Here is a 19,892-nt window from a genome sequence, read left to right on the forward strand (position 1 = left end):
CACTGAAGAAAAACAAAAATAATTTTTAAATCCCCCACACCTAAAAAAAAATCAAAACAACCTAAATAAAATAGTGTTAGCAAAGAGTAGTTAGTGAGAGGAACACTGCAAAAAATGCTGTATCTCATGTCTTGCTTATCAAGTTCAAACAGCTTAGACCCTAAAATGAGGTATGAAGCCCTCACCAGCCAGATTAACCAGTGTAATTCAGCTCTCAAGCAAACCTCAATATTTTAAATTGAAACTAGTTTCATGTCTCCAGTAATGTTTTAATATTATTCTGTAATGTCAACATGCTGGTTACAAATGGACTTCATTTACCTCACATTCATTAGGACACCACACTCTTTGAACACAATATTGCCTTTCCTTCTACTCCCAGCCAAAACAGTGCCATGCTAAAACATTTATCTAATAGTTCTCCCCCACTGAGGTGCATGTTTTCACAGGGACACCAACAGCGCTATACCATTTGGAGAGGAAACTAATAGCTGGGATCTTTTCACAGCTTCTCAAAACCCTATCACAAAAAAAAAAAAAAGAATTCTCCTGCTAATTTCACTGAAAACATTAGCTTTTCCAGAATTCACTGTCTTGCTGACTTCTCTTGGGTTTTTGATGTGGGGTTTGTTTGTTTTTGTTTGGTTTTTTTTTTGTTGGGGGTGGGGGGAAGGGTTGGTTGTTTGAGATTTTTCTGTTTGCTTTTGGTTGGTTGGTTGGTTTTGGATAGTCTTATTTTCACAGGATTGTACCACAACTGTCACCACACTTATGTCATTAGAGTGAAAATACAACAGAAGTAAACATCACTATTATGTCAAGAGAGAAGTATCGCAGGGTCACTCGCTGTCTCTCCTTGTCATTATCCCCTGTGTAAGAAAATGGGGAAAATCAGATAATGCAGCCAGTGGGAGGGCAACAAAAGAGAGAGAAATTTAATGTGTGTCCTTTCCAAAGCTGTTTCTCGTTAGCAATTTTGTTCTGATTTAAGGAACAAACTGTCCACCCCTTTTAAACCTCAGAGATTAATTTTCAGTTATTTGTAGGGACAAAGTCTCTTCCCGTGATTTAACTGTCTGTCCAACAGGTTCAATAAAAACTGTGTACTTCAAACTAAACAGTGCCCTGTATTATTTATTCCAGTTTGGCATAAATAAGTATGGAGTATCTTATGCAAACCATTCTAAAGTCATTAGCTGCTTTACAGTACCAAGAGCTTTGACAGCAGCCAGAGCCAGAGAATGGACATGCCCCCTCTCTTTTAGCATGACCTGAGACTTTAGTAAAAGTGACCTGCATGGCTGCTGTACTACTGTCCTTATGCTCATTGATAAATGCACAATATTGGTTTTAACCTACAAAAAACCCCCACATTAATTACTCCTGCCATAAGATTTAATTGCACATATAATTAATGCAGAAAAATATTCTCCAGGAGCAACAGTCTTTATCCATTATTGTAATTACAGAGTACCAGGGAAAAATTTGCTGTATTTGACTTTCTGCTGCTCCTGCTGGACCAGCAAGTTTCCAGCCCATGTTCTTCTCTTCTAAACTTATGTTTCAGTAAAAGGAAAATGCTACCAAAAATTTACTTTAAAAGTAAATATTAAATAACTGAATTTGTCACTTAAATTGAATAAATTATAACTTCTGTGTTTGATTATAACATTAATACACTGGTATTATGCTCATCAGATTTTTTTTTAGTAGTTTAAAATTAAACACATTTAACAAAAAAAAACCCATTAAGGATTTTCTTGACTATGTTTAGCTTTTCCTTAGCTCTTCTTGAAACACAGAAGATCAGACTTAATAATCTTGCCATATAGCTCCTAGTAAAATGCATTTTATATTAAAATTAAGCAATAGTAAAAACTATCAAGATGTCTATTATGAATGCTTCACTGTATGCAGACTCATTAACCTAAGTTAAATTAATAGAACAAGACAAAATGTAACCATGACCACTGACTGCTTGCAAAGTTCCCTAGCGAATTTTTGGTAAGTGATACCAGTCATTTCAAAATTTCCCTTTTAAGATCATATGAAATTCTCATTTAATGAGAGAATGTTTTTTAAAAAAAAATCATGTTTCACAGAACTTCTTTTTTATAACCAGTAATATTTTCTGATACATTTTGTGAAAATAATTATTGTAATCCTTTTTAGTAATAACAATAAAATGAAATCTCCCATGGAAACACGTATACCCTAATGTTTGTATTTAGCGATTACCTTCCTTGACAATTTAGCTGCTATCTGTACAAGCAAAAATCAATACTTTATTTCTTCTGCAGAGCAACATCAGCTACTTTGCAATCTCCGCATGTTTGCACATAAATATTCTTGAAGGCAAACTAAATCAATTAACATTTGTAGTTGTCTATCCAGTCCCTTTGCAAAACTTATTATGCACTTAGGATGAATTCAGTGTAAATCATCATCCTAGCCACACAATTAAATACTATAAGCTTCCTTAACCCTCAGCTCAGACTTTCCTAATCTCTGAAAGAAAGCAATGCCAGATGGCCCTGAACAACTGTTAAGAATCAGAGGGACACAGAGAAATACCTGAAGCTCTCAGTAATTCAGTGGAGCAACACCTTCTGTTCCAACTTACTGCTAGGTCCCACTTAGACAAATTTGCTTTGTACAACTGGTAGATGATCCTTCCAGGTTAACTGATACACATGCTAGCAATTTTCAAAAGCTATATTTTCTTGCCATGAATTGAATTCACAGACACTGAATTTTTGCTACAACTCTTGGTTGCGGTTTTCACGGCGACAGCATGTTGGCTACAAAGTGCTGAGAGAATCCACTGACTACTGCAATTCTCCATCACTTTAAAACATACAATTGTGTGTAAGTATCTATGGATACAGACTAAAATAAGTAAAATATAATGTATGTAAAAATAACGTGTGTAATATATAATATTCACATATAATTACTAGTCAAATCTGTATGAGTTAGCTGCAAGGCTGAAAGAGCGCAGAGCCCCTTGGCCCATGAGGCATAGATTAGGCTCCGTTTCTCTGCCTCAAGAAGCAATAATGGAAAAAGGTTCCTCTTTTCCTACAGAAGAACATTCTCCTCTGAGCCAACACTAAGAGTCATTCCAGACCACCATGCCCAGCATGCTGCGATGCTAAAGGGCACCTCCTGTGTTCATTTTCAGAGTCAGCATCTCACAAGCACCATTCTATACGGTGTGGAAGTAGTCTCCTCATCTCTGAAGACCAGAAGCCTCATTCTGCCTGAAATTACAGTTCAGGAAATTTCATGTTTAAAAATGAAGCTTCTCTTTTTAAAAATAAATCACCTTGCATTATGAAAGATGATAGTCACTACTCAAGAGCAGGCCACAGCTTCACGTTTTTGGACTTGGGTTTCTTAACAGAAATTCAGAAGGAAGCAGTGAGAAAGGCAAACCTGGGAATGGAAAAGGCAGGTTAAGAAGAAATATGGGACTGAAATAGCAGGGAATGCTTCAGGACAGGGCAGGCGCAGAGGGCACAGGCAGAGCTGTGTGGGGAGTCCAGTGCTGGGCTAGCAGGAGTGTTCAGGGCAGGAGTGAGAGATGCTGCAGGTGCACAGCATCAGCAAGGATCACATACAGAGCCAAACATTCACAACCTCTCAGAGAGTCATGGTGGAGAGAGTGTAGGTTCCAGGTACGAAGCCAGATGCAGCAAAGTACAGAACACACGTAGTGTAGTGTGCTTCATTCCAGTTGCATTTCCGTAAGTCAAAGGATAATGTTATTCATTTGAATGCCTCAAACAATAAGACAACCCAGTCAAAAAACAGAAACAAAAACAAACCAGCAAAACTGGAATAATGCACGAGAACATCATTCTGGCTTGCAAAATTGAGTATAAAACAGCTAGAGCGAAGAAGGAGGGACTTATAAGCAATTTAAGCCAGGCTGAAGGATCACATGTCTGTTGTAAACTACTTTGAAAAGTACCTGACAGCTTTTGCATTTGCATTTAGCACTTTTCAATAATCTCTCGGATTCACCAGGCCAAAGCATTATTTTCATTCAGAATAGTACAGTTTACACGCACACGCAAAAAAAAAAAAAAAAAAAAAGAGAGAGAGAGAGAAGAAGGTGTTTTTAGAATATTGGATAGAGATGTGGTGATAAGTTTAGTAACAGAAAGAAAAGTGATATAATCCTCACAACAAAAGACCTGGTAAGGAGAATGTGAAGGGGATTAAAAGGTAAGAGTAAGAACTGAAGAAGCACAGGACACCAGAGAACTGTTCCAGATGGTAGGCTAGCTTTGACCTAAGCAGCAATGTGTTTGTACAGAAGTCCAGTGGGAGCTGAGCAGACAGAGATGAGCACACAGATGAAGTCTGAAATGTTCTTGCAAGTTCAAGGAATGGAAAAAATGGACTCTGAAGGTCTGATGCAGAGTCAAGAAAATTGTTGCTTGGGAAAAAGAAAAAAAAAAATCAAAGAAAAATGTTGCATCTAAGGAGGTGAGGAGTAAGAGACAACTAGGTAACAGATCACAGAGGACATAAGTATCGAGACCAGATAAAAGCTTTTCTAAAACTAGTCACCACATACAGATATGAAAAAAAAAATAGTTCAAGGTGTCAAAGTAATGCAGCATCAAGTCAAATAGGCAGTTTGATATAAGTATGGTGTATTTAAAATGATTTATTCCAAAAATACTTACAGCAACTTTCTAGTAGGGTACGTGTACAGAAAAAAAAAAACCATAAGTGAACCTTGATCAGATGTTCTTCAGTGAAGAGTTCTATCTTTCTATTTCAGTAAGATGCCCACAAGTTCAGTAATTGTAGGATTTCAGTCTGTTACTGATAAAAGCTCCCTGTTGCATGAGCGGTTCAACACTGTACCAAATCTCCCATTAACTCTTGCACTTAGAGGTTATTTCAGTAAGTGGGTCAAGATAAACAGAGAACCTGCAAGTAAGGCTCCTAATTTGAACAATGATATCTGTACACCACAGGTGTATTTGAACTAGACTGCTAATGCCCCTTTTTCCAAAACAAGTCCTGGGATGGTGTCTTCATTTACTGATGAAGCTTACAGTGTGTGCATCTTTCTGGATCACAACCATGAATGGTTTTGTTCATGTGCCCAAGCTTTCTAACCACCAGGAAGGCAGTGACCTTCGCTTTCAAACTAAGCAAACCGTTTCATACAGGGTTATATTCATGAATATTCAGTATTCCAATTAGCCTGTGATTTCTTTAAAAATACTGTACTGAAGGATGCTTAGCTGACTTAACTTTTCCTCCCTCCCTTGTACGTGACAATACTTTGCTCAAAGTAGCCATTATGCTTTTAACTTGCTGGCTGAAGCATTCATTGTTACAACTCCTCACGCCTCTTGGCTGATGGAGGAAAATCAATTTTGATCCCTGAGAAGCAAGTGCAAGTCTCCAACTTCACACACCAATGTGTACAATTGCAGCTGAAACTGAATCCAGATTAATTCACCATTCCAGGCATTTTACATTTATGCTGAGACTTTAGGAGGTTAGAATATACATGATTTACTGTTTTTAATTGGAGAAATGGGACAGAACTTCCTTCAAATGAAAATGCAGTTTGTCAAATGCAGTTTACACACAGCAAAAGAGATTTATGGTGACAATGAAAATGCACTTTAAAAATTAACCTTCAGCTTTTTGCAAAACAAGTATTACAACAGAATGCAACAATCCAGCCACTGCAGGATTTTAATGCTACAATAATTCTGGTCTTCCTTAAAGGGCAACAATTCTGCCCTTTCTTAGATAACCCAGTTCAAAGCACATTAGAATAGCAAGTCTGAGCAATTAGAAGCCAAACTACAGTAACCAGGTAGCAATAAAGATAAAGAAAGCATGTGCATTTCCCAATAGACATAAGTTTAACACTGAAAATATTCCAAGCAGGTAAGAGAGAGAGGGAGGGGAGGAGAGAACTTACTGTACTGCTTCAAAGATGCACTACACACATAATGCAGCAGTACAGGATACACTAACAGATGAAGGCAACTGAAAAGGCAGTACTCACCCAAAATATTAAATTGAAAAGGAACATCATGTATTTCAAACAACACAGGCAGCCTCTTGCCATGTTGCACTTCTTAAATTCTAAAAGGAAAACAAAGGATAGATCCAGGTAAAAGACCACGTATTTGCTGCCTTTGGGTGCACTGTATTTTTCACTTTTTACGCCAGTTCCAGTCCCAGCGCCGGTCCCGGTTCCGACCCCAGTGTGGCTCTGTGTGCGTGATCCAGTTGTACCATAGAAAGCTCCTGCAGTAAAACCTCGACCAAATTGCCTCCCTGAGGTAGAAGGTTTAGCAAAATCTGAGTCTTTGCTATCCAAAGATGGACTCCGGTGAATTGAAGAATCCTCACTACTTGACTTCTCCATGATCTCTCTTTTCACAGTTGTCAGATTTAATGTATAGCATCTCTCAGCATTAAATGCAGTGCCTTGCAAATGCCACAGTGCGCTAAGAGCAGTCTGTGTTTTGCTTCTCTTTTTCTTCGTACATAAATCAGATAATCACTGCAGAATTTATTCACTGCATTGTTGCTGGGTTTATTTTTTTATAGCAATGTAGGCTGTACTCTGTCTGTCTGAAGCATGGATTTATACATTAATATCCCATGCAAGAGCACACTCATGATTTATCTCGATGAATCAGTTATGCAGAACTTTGATTTTTATTAAAAAGAGCCATAAGCTCTTTCTCTGCACTCCTAGTCTACAGTCCTCTAATCTATAGGCAGCAGATGGTCCTTGCATCCATTTCCAAAAAAGCTTCTGCAGTACACCTGGGAGACTCTCCGAGCCGGAGCACTTTCCTTGCTCTCAGCTTCCCTCTCTGTGTCTCTCTGACTCTCTCTCACACGCTGTCTTTTTTCTTTCCACCCATTTGCAGTGTCTCATTCAGTAACCAGCTACCGGAGCGCACTCCGTGTTTCACTGCTGTTGCCGTGAAATCATCAGCAACTGCAACCACTGGGCATTTCCCACAGAAATCCCTGACCTAACTATCGAGTAATAAATCCGCCCTCCTGCTCGCCCCTCCCCTCTGCTTTCCATCGGGCCAGTTAGCAGAAGCCTTCCCCTCCAGGACACGCCTCCATGACATAATATCTTTAATAGGATTAGAATTACTCTTGACTATACAAGTGCACAACAGAAAATCTCTTTAAATGTCAAGTACTGTTTAGCCGTTGATGCGCTAGAACCGTTAGGCAGTGATATTCCTTCGATGCAATGAAATGTAGAAAAAGTACGGATTAGACTGACAGGTGCTAACCTCTCTCTGCTCGTTAACGGTGACTTACATTTTTTTCTGGCTTAAACAAGTCCCACAGGACAAGCAATGGGAATAGGCTAGCACCCAGCATACACTGCTTAGGCACGCATCTCAGTTGTACACGCACATAACGCGACACCATCACCTGCGACATAATTAACCAGAAGCGGAAAAGCAGAGCTGCTGCCTCTTACGAGGTCATCATTCAATTCTTAAAACTCCTGAAATGTAAGGGGATCTGAGCCTGCAGCTATTTACACGCTATTTAACAAGCACATCAGACATTATTGTGTACAGCAATAAGCCATCTTACATCACAGGTCGTCTGTGAACTAGAAACACTGACCCAAATGCCACATTTCTTTTCCACAGAGGAGTGCAACATGCCTGCCAGGACTCTGAAACAGGGTGGGCACCGTGCACGTGTGCCTTCGCATATGCATGCAAGCGCCTGGAGGGGGGAAGAGAAACACTTCAGGTCACTACTGCCCGCGCTTCCAGATTCGTCAAATCTGTCATAAGCGCAAAAGCAGCGCACCGACAGTGCGAAGTGCTACAGCAGATTTAAAATGCAGGTTATTCTTTTCTTTCTGTAAAGAAAGAAACCGCATTAGGAGGCGACTGTGAAGGAGGTACAGCTACCGGGAAAAGCAAAATTCTATACAATTTTCAACTGATCCCTCCACATGCTCATTAAAATGTACTGTTAATGGTTATATCAAGTATCTTTGAGAAAAGACAATGTAACATTTACGCAATCTTACATACCTATGTCAAAAAGCCTCTAAAGAGTCCGTAATTTTTATGTAACAACAGCAGAATCCACACCCTAAAGCAGTGCTGTACCTTTCTTGAGAGGCTTTTTCTGCTTCAAGATCCCTCTGCCAATAAAGTACTTGTAATACCCAGTATTTGAATGTGTAATATCGCTCTCTCACATTTTCTGCTCTAAAATAAGATTCTAACAACAGGCAGGTCTAAGCCCGTATCAAAAATGTTTGTTCACTTTGCTTTTCAAAAGTAATTTCACAGCTCCCTGCATCAAATATGTCCATCAGAAAGACTGCGGGATGACTGCTCAGCACTGTGTGTGACAGCAGAAAAAGTTACACATGAAACGCCCAAGTAAAAAAAGATGAATTAGCATTGACCAAAGTAGAATGGGCATTTCTATACATGTCTACGGTGCACATACAAACTTCACCATAAGCCGTTATCAAGAAGCAATGTTCACAGCAAAAAACATGGAAGCAACTTGCAGGTCATGGCCAGGCACCTGCCTCAAATACCGGAGCCTGCAGGATAACTCACACTGAAACACAAGGCAAACGTTTTGAGTATGGATTTAGAAGACTGAAAAAACACTTCTGTTTGAAATTCACTTACTGGAAGTATAAAGTTGTACCACTGCAAAGCAATGCTACAGCTAGACATTTTCAGTGGTTTTCACTTGTCATACAAAACTGAGCACTCAGCCAAAAAATTGTGAGAACACACCAGTACTTTAAAGCATTTTTAGCTTTTTAGTTTTTGTACCCTTTGGTTTACCATAAAACTTACACCAAGTTAGACTAGCTACAGAAAAAAAAAAATTGCTGAGCACTTGTGAAAATTAATGCAATATAAATATTTGCCTTTCCATTGAAAGTACATGACAAAAATAATGAATCTGCCCTCCTCAAGGTCAAAAAATTAAAAGAATATTCTGTAATAAGCAAAAAATTTTCACCAATACTCTAATAGTTTGTAAATAGTGGAAACTTTCTACTGGTGGTTAAAAAAAGTACGGCAAAACAACTATACCTCCAACATTTTTTTTCAGGTCTTCATTATTAGACCTTATTGAAGTTTTCCAGTTTTCTATGTTTACCTCCAAATACTACAAAATACTGGTTTTCTGCACTATTACCTCTAATGTACCTTCCATGAAGAGATCTCAATGACTGGTCTACAGCACAGTTTGTACTTCAGAACAGTCCCAACCAAAGACACACATAAAGTCAACAGAAGGTTTAAAAATCCAGACCGGAGCAACGCGCAGTGGGGAAAACAAGGTTCCAGGTCAGCCTCTCCTCTCGCTGCGCAGCAAGAAAACACAGGACTCTCTTATGGTTATGCTGTGGCCACCAGGGAGACCTTACAAGCCTCAGTAACCTTCAGTCACTTCAATCTGTAGCCACAGAGAATCTTTACAGATTAGAAGCCACTTCCTGCTGCTGCAACTCTAACTCAGGGCTCAGGTAGCTGAGTTAATAAACCACATGGGGCTGCTTAGTTGCTGAAAAAATAAACGGTGAAAAAGCTGTAAGCAGTCTGTCCAGCTGTGTTTTGACCAGCCATTGCACTCAACTCTGCCTCTGCCTGAGACTTCAGCAGAAGGTGCTGCTGCATGCCAGCAGCACCTTTCAGGGTCCCACTCAACAGCGTAACCTCAGCACGAGGACAAACACATTTTGCTTCACTACAGATCCTACCTCTGTTTAGTAATCAGGGCATGAAAAACATTCAAAAGCTCACTCTGTACTTCATCAATGTTTGATTACTGAATCACAGAATTTTGTTGCTGAGTGATGCCTTCACATCAAGAAAATAATTTCAGTCCCACGTGTATGTGCTTGGGACAAGGCAATAAATATCAATCCATCGCATTTAAATGGCTCTTCAAAATACTACAGGTAAAAATTTAGGCCACTTGCAAATAGCAGGTATGAAAATCCATGTCACAATGGGTGTAGGCAAAAAATGGAAAGAAAGGGTATTAGTAATATGGTCAAAAAGCACAGGCTGGCTCTCCTACTGAATCTGATTAATTTGGTTCTCTCCTGGGAACAGTCAACCATAGTCCCCAAAGCACATATCCCAGCATCTTCATTTCTCAGTCAATTTCACAAATTATTTAATCTTTTTTCCCATTCTGTAGTTTAATCTCACCAGAACTTTAGTGCCAATTACACCCACCTAGAGTGCTCCTGAACCCCTCTGTTTGTTTCTGCCCTCCCCAGCTGTTTTTGTACAACTGGCTCATGGAATCATGCTGCAAAACAGAACAAGCTGACCAAGTTTATCAACATATTTATAAACACAGATTTTAAAATACATAAGATATATCAGCAACATAGAAAAAATAAACTTTTTACCCCCTTTTAGAAATTTCAACTCAATTTTACTTGACATTCCCCTTCAGTTAGCTTGCTGACCCAGTGAAAAGGACTACAACAGGCAAGAACAGAAAAAAAATACTGAAGGCTGAGCAAAAATATCTTAAGCTTTTTCTATGTCTCCCATGATTCCTGAAAATGAAATATGAAACTCTATGGGTTTTTATAGAAGGAAAAACAAGAACTCCAGTCACTATGGTATACAAGCTATTTTATACCTTAGTATATATATTTATCTTGCAATTTCTATTAAGTAGGATAATGCTACTGTCACTATTTTAAATATGGAGAACTCGAGGACCAAGATGTTTGCTAAGGATGAATAGAAAACTGCTGGCAGAGGAGCAAACCAAATCTGTGCTTCACACGTCCTCAGCTAGCTCACTAACCACTGCACCCTTCTCAAATTAATTATTTTTGAATCAGGAGTTTTAGTAACCCTGCCACATGACTTCAGAACAATACTGAGCCCTACAGAGAGATGTACAAATGCACATGCTACCAAGTGTTCAAAGGATATGGTTCTTCAATTCAGTCTTTACTTTCGAATTATATTGACCAGGAACTCCATTTTACAAGCCTACCTCAGGGTATATTAGATAGGCAAAGAACAGAGATTGCTGAGTATAGACTCAGTGACTACATCTTTCCAGTCACGGCACTGAATCCTGGAAGTCCATGAGAAGGAGGTAAGGAACAAGAGTTGAAAATAATAGAACTGCATACAGCTGCATACAGCTGAAAGCTCAGATTAAACAAAACAAAACAAAACAAAACAAAACCAAAAACAAAAAACAAAAAAAAAAAAAAAAAAAAACAAAAACAAAAACAAAAAAAAAAAAAACACCCACAAAAAAAACCACAAAAAAACACAAAAACCCCAACACTGATTTTGGAATAAGCTTAAAGGGAAAAGGATGTCCTGTCCAAAGAATAGAACTGAAATTAGGATCACATGAGAGACAAAACCATGGGGTTCTCAGGTCTCCCATGCTCTTGGTTCCATGCCAAAAAGTTTACGGACTCCAGCAAGTTAAAATGCCTGGAGTTCTCAAGTCTTCCAAGGCTGCAGAATTTATAACCAAAAACCTGGGTACTCTGACAGTTGTAATGCACATCCTACCATCTTCCAAACTCCAGCTTGGATGCTGTAAATCCAAAGTATTCTACAGATCATGAAGTTGGACAAAAACAAGGTAGATTTTAAGGACAACTTTGTGTGGTAGGCAAGTTTTGAAATCTGCCTGTGTTTTTCAGAACCAAATAGCCCAAGCCATATTTAACCTTTGACTCAGTTTCATTTTCCACTAAGTATTCCACTAGAAACAGACAGAACTACTGTAACTTCAGTTTTGGAGTCTCCAGTCACCAATCATAGCTTCACACATTATTTAGAGCCTATATGAACAGCTTGTTTGATACACATATTAAGGAAAGAATCACTACCAAGAGTTCAGAAAGAGTGGAATGCACACTTAGTTTCCCTAGTACCATGAGGAGCAGTCATTTCTCTTGAAGTCAGAAAACCACCATTTCCTTTGGCGCTTAGCGGACAGACAGCCGACGGAGGGAGAGATTGGATTCATTAAAAACAGGCTTACTCACAGCCGGTGCCTGCGACCTGACCAGCAAACAATCCCAATGTTTTGTGAGAGACAACAACCTCACCCTTCTTTCTTCACCTTCTATCACAACCAAAAGCATCCAAAAGGCATCATCTGATCCTCAATTCCTCCTGCAGAAGAAAGCCAGCTCCAGAGGCCAGGTAAAAGGATCTGGGATAGGTAAATATGCCTACAGCATAAGCTGAAAGGAAAATCAGGATGCTCAGATGGATTTTTGGAGGCTGAACTCCATGTTCTGGGACTCCACCTATCACTGGCATGGCTGAAGAAAAAGGAGGCCTTGCAGAGAGACAGGATTGAGACAGCACTCCAGGATGCAGGAACTGTAAGAAGGAGCACCCTTGAGGAGGCACTGGGTGTGAGATCTGTGTGTAAAGAATCTTTTCTTACAGATACAGGAATTCAGTGTCTAGGCACCTCAATCCAACACCCACCTCCAACAGTCCTGAATTCACCAAGATAAATTATACTTCTTGACATTGTTACTGGAAAGGAAACAAATTAATCTGTTTCTATGACAAAATCAAGAGCACAGCAGCTCGTGGTTGCCTCTGATGAGTAACACTCTCTGCCTCCCCAGGGTAAAGAGATGAAAAAAGAGGTAAAATCTCTTTGAATGACTTGAATTAATACTTACTAGTTTATACTAACATATACCAGTGAGACGAGTTTATCCATCCAATATGGGGTCCTCACTGGATGGATGACCAAGAAAACAAGATGCTGTTGTAAGACTTTCCACTGTTCCAAACTTTCTGTGTCATTTGGTCCCTGGGATTTCCACTAAAAATCATTTACTGCCAACAATGTGCATGTGGCTGAGACTTTTTATTTTGCAACAGAGACAGAATGAGAGTCTGTCTACAAATTGTATAGAGGAATTAGCTGTAAATCATGTCAGGAACCTTAACCCACTGTGGTCAATTGCAGATGATGAGGTGATATGCTAATGCACAGGAGATTCAGGGCATGCAGATTAAAGTGCAATATGAGGTCCAAAAGCTAAGAAATTTTGATTATGTCACACCTCCACACCAGTTGTCCCTCAGACTGAGCAGAAAGAATGTCTGAGTTTCCAAAGTGACGGAAAAACAGAAGAGAAAATGGAAATCCTGCAACCAACATTTAAGCTTTTAAATCAAAACATTCACACTATATACAGGGATCTTTTGGGGTTTGGTTTTCACTTCACAAATATCATGAATATGCTAGATCTGAAAGAAGCACTGTAAATATTATGTAAGAATACAATTCACCATTGTTGGTTTTACCTTTAAGAACTAAAATTCAGGGATTCTATTTATTGTTTGTTTCTAAGAATCCTGGAAATCAGAGACTTCTTGGGCTTGGCAATGGGCATACGTAGAGCAAGTCAACCCATACCACCGTCTAATATCCAAACAGAAAAACAGACATTAACGGCTGGCCCTGAAAAAAAAAAAATTCTTTTTCTGAAGTCCCAAAACTAACTTACCAATTCTCCCTCACCAATTCTCACCTAGCAGGTGAGAGAAAATAGGAAATATGAGGGCAAAGAGAACAGCATCTGCTAAAGCAGATAGGCCTATCCTATCAGGCAGCAAAGCTTAACAGATGCTTTGGAGCAGTCTGTTTATGACTTTTCGCTTAAGAATCTGTATCCCTTTTAATTACAGACTGTTTATCTCATCTTTCATAACAATGAATACATTTTTTCATCTCCATCAACAACTAATCCATAAATTCTGCTGAGAACTTAGCCTTAATATTTTAGGGCAGTGAGTTCCACAGATATGCATTATGTTAAAAAACCCCAGCATCTTCCTCTTATCCACTATCATTATTAAGCTTTCCAGCTCTATCCTCTGTCTGGATATTCATCCTCATCCCATAATTCATTAGTTTGTAATCCTCTATTATATCCTATGTTATTGTCCTTCATTAAACTAAGCACTTTTCAGCATGTCCTGTTATTGAAAACTCTCTGACACCCTAATAATTTCAGTTAACCATATCAGGGCTTCTTTCTCTGAGCTATGTTTCTATCACAATCCTTCCCAATCTGCTGATGAAAAGATCATCTTTTTAAAGGACAAGAGTTAATGTTCAGATTCAAAATAAATTTAATCAATTCTGTTTCTATCAACACCTTATCTTTCTAAAAGTGAAGTTACTCAGACTCAACAGACATTCTTCAATCATCCCCATTCTGCTTTTCTAGCTCAGATTCAAAAGTTGGCTCTGAAAAGGTTGAACTTTTCAGAGCTTAACAGGAAAACTCTTGTAGTTTATATTTGTATCTTACCTTTAGAAGGAACGGGAGTTTTCCCACTACTGGGACATGAGTCTGATACTGATTCCTTGTAAAGTCACCAGAAAGACCATCCTCAAGAGAGGGACTCCTTGTAAAGATGCTGACATAAGCCAAATCAACCCTTGGCAATCCATTAATGTGTAGTACTAACTGCTGTCTCCATCCAGTACACAAAAAAGAAGTGGATGCAGGGAAATGTTTTTTACTTCACATACAGAGAAAATAAGATCAAGAGACCAGAAAGCTGCCAGCCAGAGGCAGGAAGGCAGCAGCATCACATCTCCGACACCACAGTGTGAGGAAACATCACAAAGCAGATCTCCAAAACATGCTTTAAAAATTAAAGACCAAATAAAGAAAGCAGGGGCGAGGAAATGAGAAGGGTTTCTTCTTATTTCACAGCTATTTTTTGAGGAGGTAAAGTACATGATCTGAGCACTTCTCTTCCACTCCCACTTTAAATGACAGTTTAGGTTTTTTACATCTCCTATACTGACTACAGATTAAAGAAAGCCAGCCAAAGGTTTTTGCCTATCATGAGTGATGAATTCCTTTTGGATATTCCTCTTGGATGGTGCAGCAGGATTTCATTAATACAATAACTCTTCTAACTGCGTCCAATGTGTACAAGTCTCTTGAAGAAAATCAGGTGGATTTTCTCTAACATCTGTTCCAAAGAGGCTGCCTTTCACCAGCAGTCTGCTGTTTTGAATTAACTGACAGCTGGTGTCTATGTATTAGCAGAACTATTAAACTTAAAAACCAACAAAATAAAAAAAAACTCATACAAATGGCTCCATGTGAAGAAAGAACCAAGAAGATGATGTAAGCATTCGTTTTTGAAAGGCAGCACACATTTCTGAAACCTGCTCAGTTATGCCATGAAGGAACATTTCTAGGCACATTCCTTTCACAATTGGATGAATTCCTTCACTGCTAAAATATTCATTTTTTGGCACTTAAACACAAACAGGTGTCATTCCATGAATGGAGACATTTAAAACCACTGTGTCAGGGCTGGCAGAGACCCAGATGTCTTCAATGGGCAGCTACTCGTCACCAGCCCCAGCCTCCAACCTAAGACTGACTGGAAGTGGCAGACTGAATGCCTTACTGGAGCGTCATCACCTCAGATGTCTGTGAGTTATCAAAAGGCTGTTTTCCAGCAGCGTTTCTAAGCAAAACCTAACCCCAGGTCCCACCTTCAGTTCAAAGAGGCCCAGCTCTCAGAGAGGAGTCACAGCCACCAAATGAATGAAGTAACCTGCCCAGAGCCAGTGGCCTCACAAATGAAGCTGGCATCAGAGAGGGCTGATTTCGAGTCACAGTATCAGGTTCCGCTCTGCTGGGCCCCCAGTGTGACTCTGGGCAGAAATGTCTGGAAACAAGGGTGGGGTCTAGCCTCTACAGCCACTCAGTCCTCAGTCTACTCCTGACTCTCCCTGACCACAGTCTCCCGACTGTGACACCAAGCCGCATTGCCTAACAATTCCCAGCGCATGCCTCCTTTTATCTTTGAATGTAGATGTTCCTGAATTCATAAGAAACAGTTTTTGAGTGATTCAAGGTAACTGGAACGTACCTTCACTGCAATTAACAGCACTTCCAAGTTCTGATCAAAGCACTGCAGAACAGCCACATTCCATCCTGCTGATCTGGGCTGGATTCATTTCTACGGCTTTCTACCAGCTTCCACACCACGTAGCCTGAGCAAAGTCCACAGACTCCTTCCTGTCTTGAAGCTCTTTAAATTTATAAAAATAATCATATTTGACCATCTGCGTCTGCCCTGGCAATAAAGCTTATTTATCTTCACAACAAAGTTTCCAGCACGTTGTGTAGTAACACTGTAGGATGTGGTCAACTTCAACATTTAAAATAGGATGTGCCTGTAACGTAGCAGTCATGCAATTAATGCTTTTTGCTCTGCCAAAAACAGAGTCAGATTTAAATCCCAAGAGGGGGCAGATATTTTAGCCACCCTGCTCATCTCACAAGAACGAGGCTAAATGGTTCTCATCTATTCTGCATGAGATACAAGAAAGGGTGTAATAATGAAAACAAGGTAACCCTCTTAACTATAATCCGCCAGGTTTATGTAATGGCGCTGCTCTTCATGAGCTTTGTGATCGGTGTCAGCTCTTGTTACAAGGGGGTGAGAGACTTAAAATGACAAAGGAGCAAAGAAAAGGGGGGGAAAAAGCAGTTTGACATGACCCTGCCTGTCAAGTCACAAAAAGCTATCCAGCAATTCAGTGCCCTGACTTACAGTAGGAGCTACTTAACTTTTTACAGTATATTCATTAACAAGCTTTCATAAAGGCAGAAGTATAATGGGAAAATATCATTTTTATGACCTTATCTTTATTATGGAGGACTCATTTACACTTGGAGAGAATGCTGTGTGCTAGCTGCAATACCAGGCATTCAGATCCTAATATGGGGTGTAAAGAATGGATGCAAGCATGCTTGACTCTTTCCCAAAAGCCAAGCCCACATTCACTTCATTTTGAAAAAGTTTAATTGTGCCATCAGTGTCTCTCAGAGATGAGAAAACCAAGACAGATACCCTTGATCAGTAGTCAGAAACTAAGAACGTTCCAAAAATTCCTCATAGAGGCATCTGAAAGGTGGGGGGAGAAAAAAAAAAGGCATCTTTTGTAGGGGAAAACTATTTGTGTCATTCAATCTGCTCTGATCTACTTAGGTGTGTCACAAGTATGCAGTAGCTATTGTATGAAATATCAATTGGCCTTTAGAAGCTGCACTTCATAAATTCATCACAGGCAGATATTTTCCATTTACAAATTAATTGGGATGCTGGCATTTTATTTCAGGAGCAACCAACGCGATGTTTCACGCTCTGCTCTGCAGAGTGGTTCAGGGGAATCTATCAAAAATACATGGCCATAAATGCTTAGCAAATGGTGTGCATCCAGATGGGATTTTAAACAACATGAATGAAACTAAAGGCTTGCAAAATGCAGTATCATGTAGGGGTAGACAGTGACAGTTTGGGTCCAAATATGCCTTGTAGGAGTCAAATTTGATGCCCATAGCAAGAATATGTATATGAACATTCTCTCTTCTCTCCTGAATGTCCAAGTCTAGAGTAATTTTAAACCTAAACTAATTTATTTGAAAAGGCTTTCCAGACTTCTTCCCCTCAGGAGAGCAAGCTAATAGTAAATCTGCAATAATACAATCCATTGGTAATGTTTTGATTCCTTTTGTAGTTTTTTTTTAACTCTACAATCCCCATGCCTATAAAACAGATACATGCAGCTGTGGGCATCAATGCTCCCAAATGAAAAATTCTCTGGATTTTATCCAGCTGATGGGTTCTCCTCCTGTGTTATTTTTCTCATATACTCATTTCTTATGTTGTACCTGCCCCTTTCCAGCCAAACAGTTGCTCAGAGGTAACAGAAATGTCTCAAGCCACCCAGATGCTTTTCAGAAGAGTTTTATGAACTCATCATCTCATCCCATATCTGAAACACAACTTTTCTAAATTGACCATACCTCACTCCTCTCCTCCCCCACTTCTATGCCAATGGTTTTATTACAGGCCTGTCTTGTATAATACTTAGTGCTTCTATTCCAACAGCGTGGAAGCTGTTATATTAAACGTTTATCAGTAATGAGGTTACTCCCTTCTACAAGCTGAAGCAAAGTAATTTGGCAATCATTAAAAGATTCTGCAGGTTTGTCTTGCAGAAGAAACACAGTACTTGAAGTACACAAGATTCCAACCAAACCTGAACTGCATGAACTGCACTCTGAAATCCCATGTTTCTTGTACTCCAAGGATTGCTAAATTAAGTAATCTCAGTTCCCTGTGTTTCTTTTAAATCAACTTGAATGCTCTCTGCCCCGTACACTGAAAACTAGAGTTTTGGAAACTGTAATACGGTAAGTTAAAAAAAAGAGAAGAAAAAGTTCTTCTTCCTCCCTGAGAGGTTTTCCACTGGAAACAAGGGTGAAAGGAAACAAAAAGCAACAAAACCCTAATCAACACAATCAGGACTTATGGATCTCTGAACGTACAAAGGGGACAGAGCTGATTAGTTGCAAGGCACAGTTTCTCTTTACAGGTAATATTTTTCCAAACACAACCATGCTTTGTACCTGTCCTGTAATTAGATGTCAGGCTTACATATTACGCTGAAAGAAAAAAAAAAAAAAAAAAAAAAGACTAAGAAAGTGTCTTGATCATTTCAAAGTTCAGCGCCTCCCAAAGAGTGCCTACAGCTGTTCTATAGCACTTTTAGCTACATTTATACAGGTATCTTACTTTTCTCCTTACCTACTCCATCTGCTGTGTTTGTCTCTATCAAATATCCATAAAATCTGAGTTTAAAAGACTACATCAATACCAAGCTGTAGGCAGGAAGTGGGGAATAGCGAATTCTTCCATAAAAATTGTTCCCTAACAAATTATTCCCAGGCACCAGAGCCTTCAAAATGTCTATCACAGAACTATCTTCATGCCTTTTAAGCATCCTTCATATTAAGGATCCAGTTATTTTTATTTTAATATAAAGAACAAACGCTCAGAAGCCAAATAATCCAAAACAGATTTCTGCAGTATCCTGCATTCTCAAGCACTGAAAAGAAAAACCTTCAACTACTGAAGGCCTGACGTGGTAGACTGCTACAAAGTTCCGTCAACCAGCTTCCCTCTCAGATTTCACAGGCTGGTCACCAGTAGCTCTTATGCATAATCTGTAAACCACATTTTTAAAGCAACCAGGGACACTTTGAAATGAAAAAACAGATATACATTTTTGACACACATCTCCCAATACTGGAAAACTTAATGCATTGACTTCTGTTACAGAAGAGAAAAGGTACGTGCTTAGGGACAGAATTCCAAATTAAGATACCCTCAGGAGATGCTATACACTGTTCTGAAATAAATCTTCCACCCCATAAAATGTTAATATTAGGGCTTTAGGCAGACATTAAGGTCAGGACAGATGTGCTGCCTAACATGTAAAAGACTCTCACTTTCCAGAAGGCCAATAAATGCCTTTCAGTAACTAAAAAGCAGTTACAGAAGATGGTGGTACTTTGTTCACAAGTATGCATGTTGGCAAGTCAAGCAACAGAAAGAACTTTCTCAGGGGAGAAGTTGACCTGGATAAAAGTGAAAAAAAAATTCAGTGGGAGAACAATTAAACACTGGAACAGACTGCTTAGAGAGATGTTAAAATCTCCCTTGCTGGAAATATTCAAGACTCAGCTTCACAGGGGCCTCAGCTTGACTGGGACCCCGCTTTCAATAGAAGGTTGGACCACATGCTCTCCAGCATCTCCTTTCATCCTAGACTTTGCTGAGATTCTAACATTTTGTTCTGAGATCTGAAACTCAGACTGTGAAAGATTGACACTGAACTTCTTGGAGTAGCAGTGACTTGAAGTACAGCTGCACGCACTGAAAAACTGGCAAATTGAAATTGCTATCCCACTGATGAGGAGGGGAAAAAAAGAGATG

The 19,892-nt window shown here is 39.4% G+C and overlaps 1 protein-coding gene across 4 annotated transcripts in view; it reads right to left on the minus strand.

Moving 5' to 3' along the window:
• The window catches only part of TSPAN9 (tetraspanin 9), a 179,098-nt gene that overhangs the window by 86,062 nt on the left and 73,144 nt on the right, over nucleotides 1-19,892 (minus strand). For 2 of the 4 annotated variants that reach the window (XM_058419320.1, XM_040055567.2), the window contains exon 3: nucleotides 6,053-6,132. The exons of 1 other annotated variant lie outside the window; for it this stretch is intronic. In XM_058419320.1, coding sequence (XP_058275303.1) covers nucleotides 6,053-6,115 — 63 coding nt within the window. In that variant the 5' untranslated portion in view covers nucleotides 6,116-6,132. Of the gene's footprint in view, nucleotides 1-6,052; nucleotides 6,524-19,892 lie in introns of those variants that run through there. One more of the 4 variants, XM_040055566.2, reaches the window with a different exon arrangement.

Source organism: Hirundo rustica, chromosome 2 (assembly GCF_015227805.2).
Source record: "Hirundo rustica isolate bHirRus1 chromosome 2, bHirRus1.pri.v3, whole genome shotgun sequence".
Lineage (NCBI taxonomy): Eukaryota > Metazoa > Chordata > Aves > Passeriformes > Hirundinidae > Hirundo > Hirundo rustica.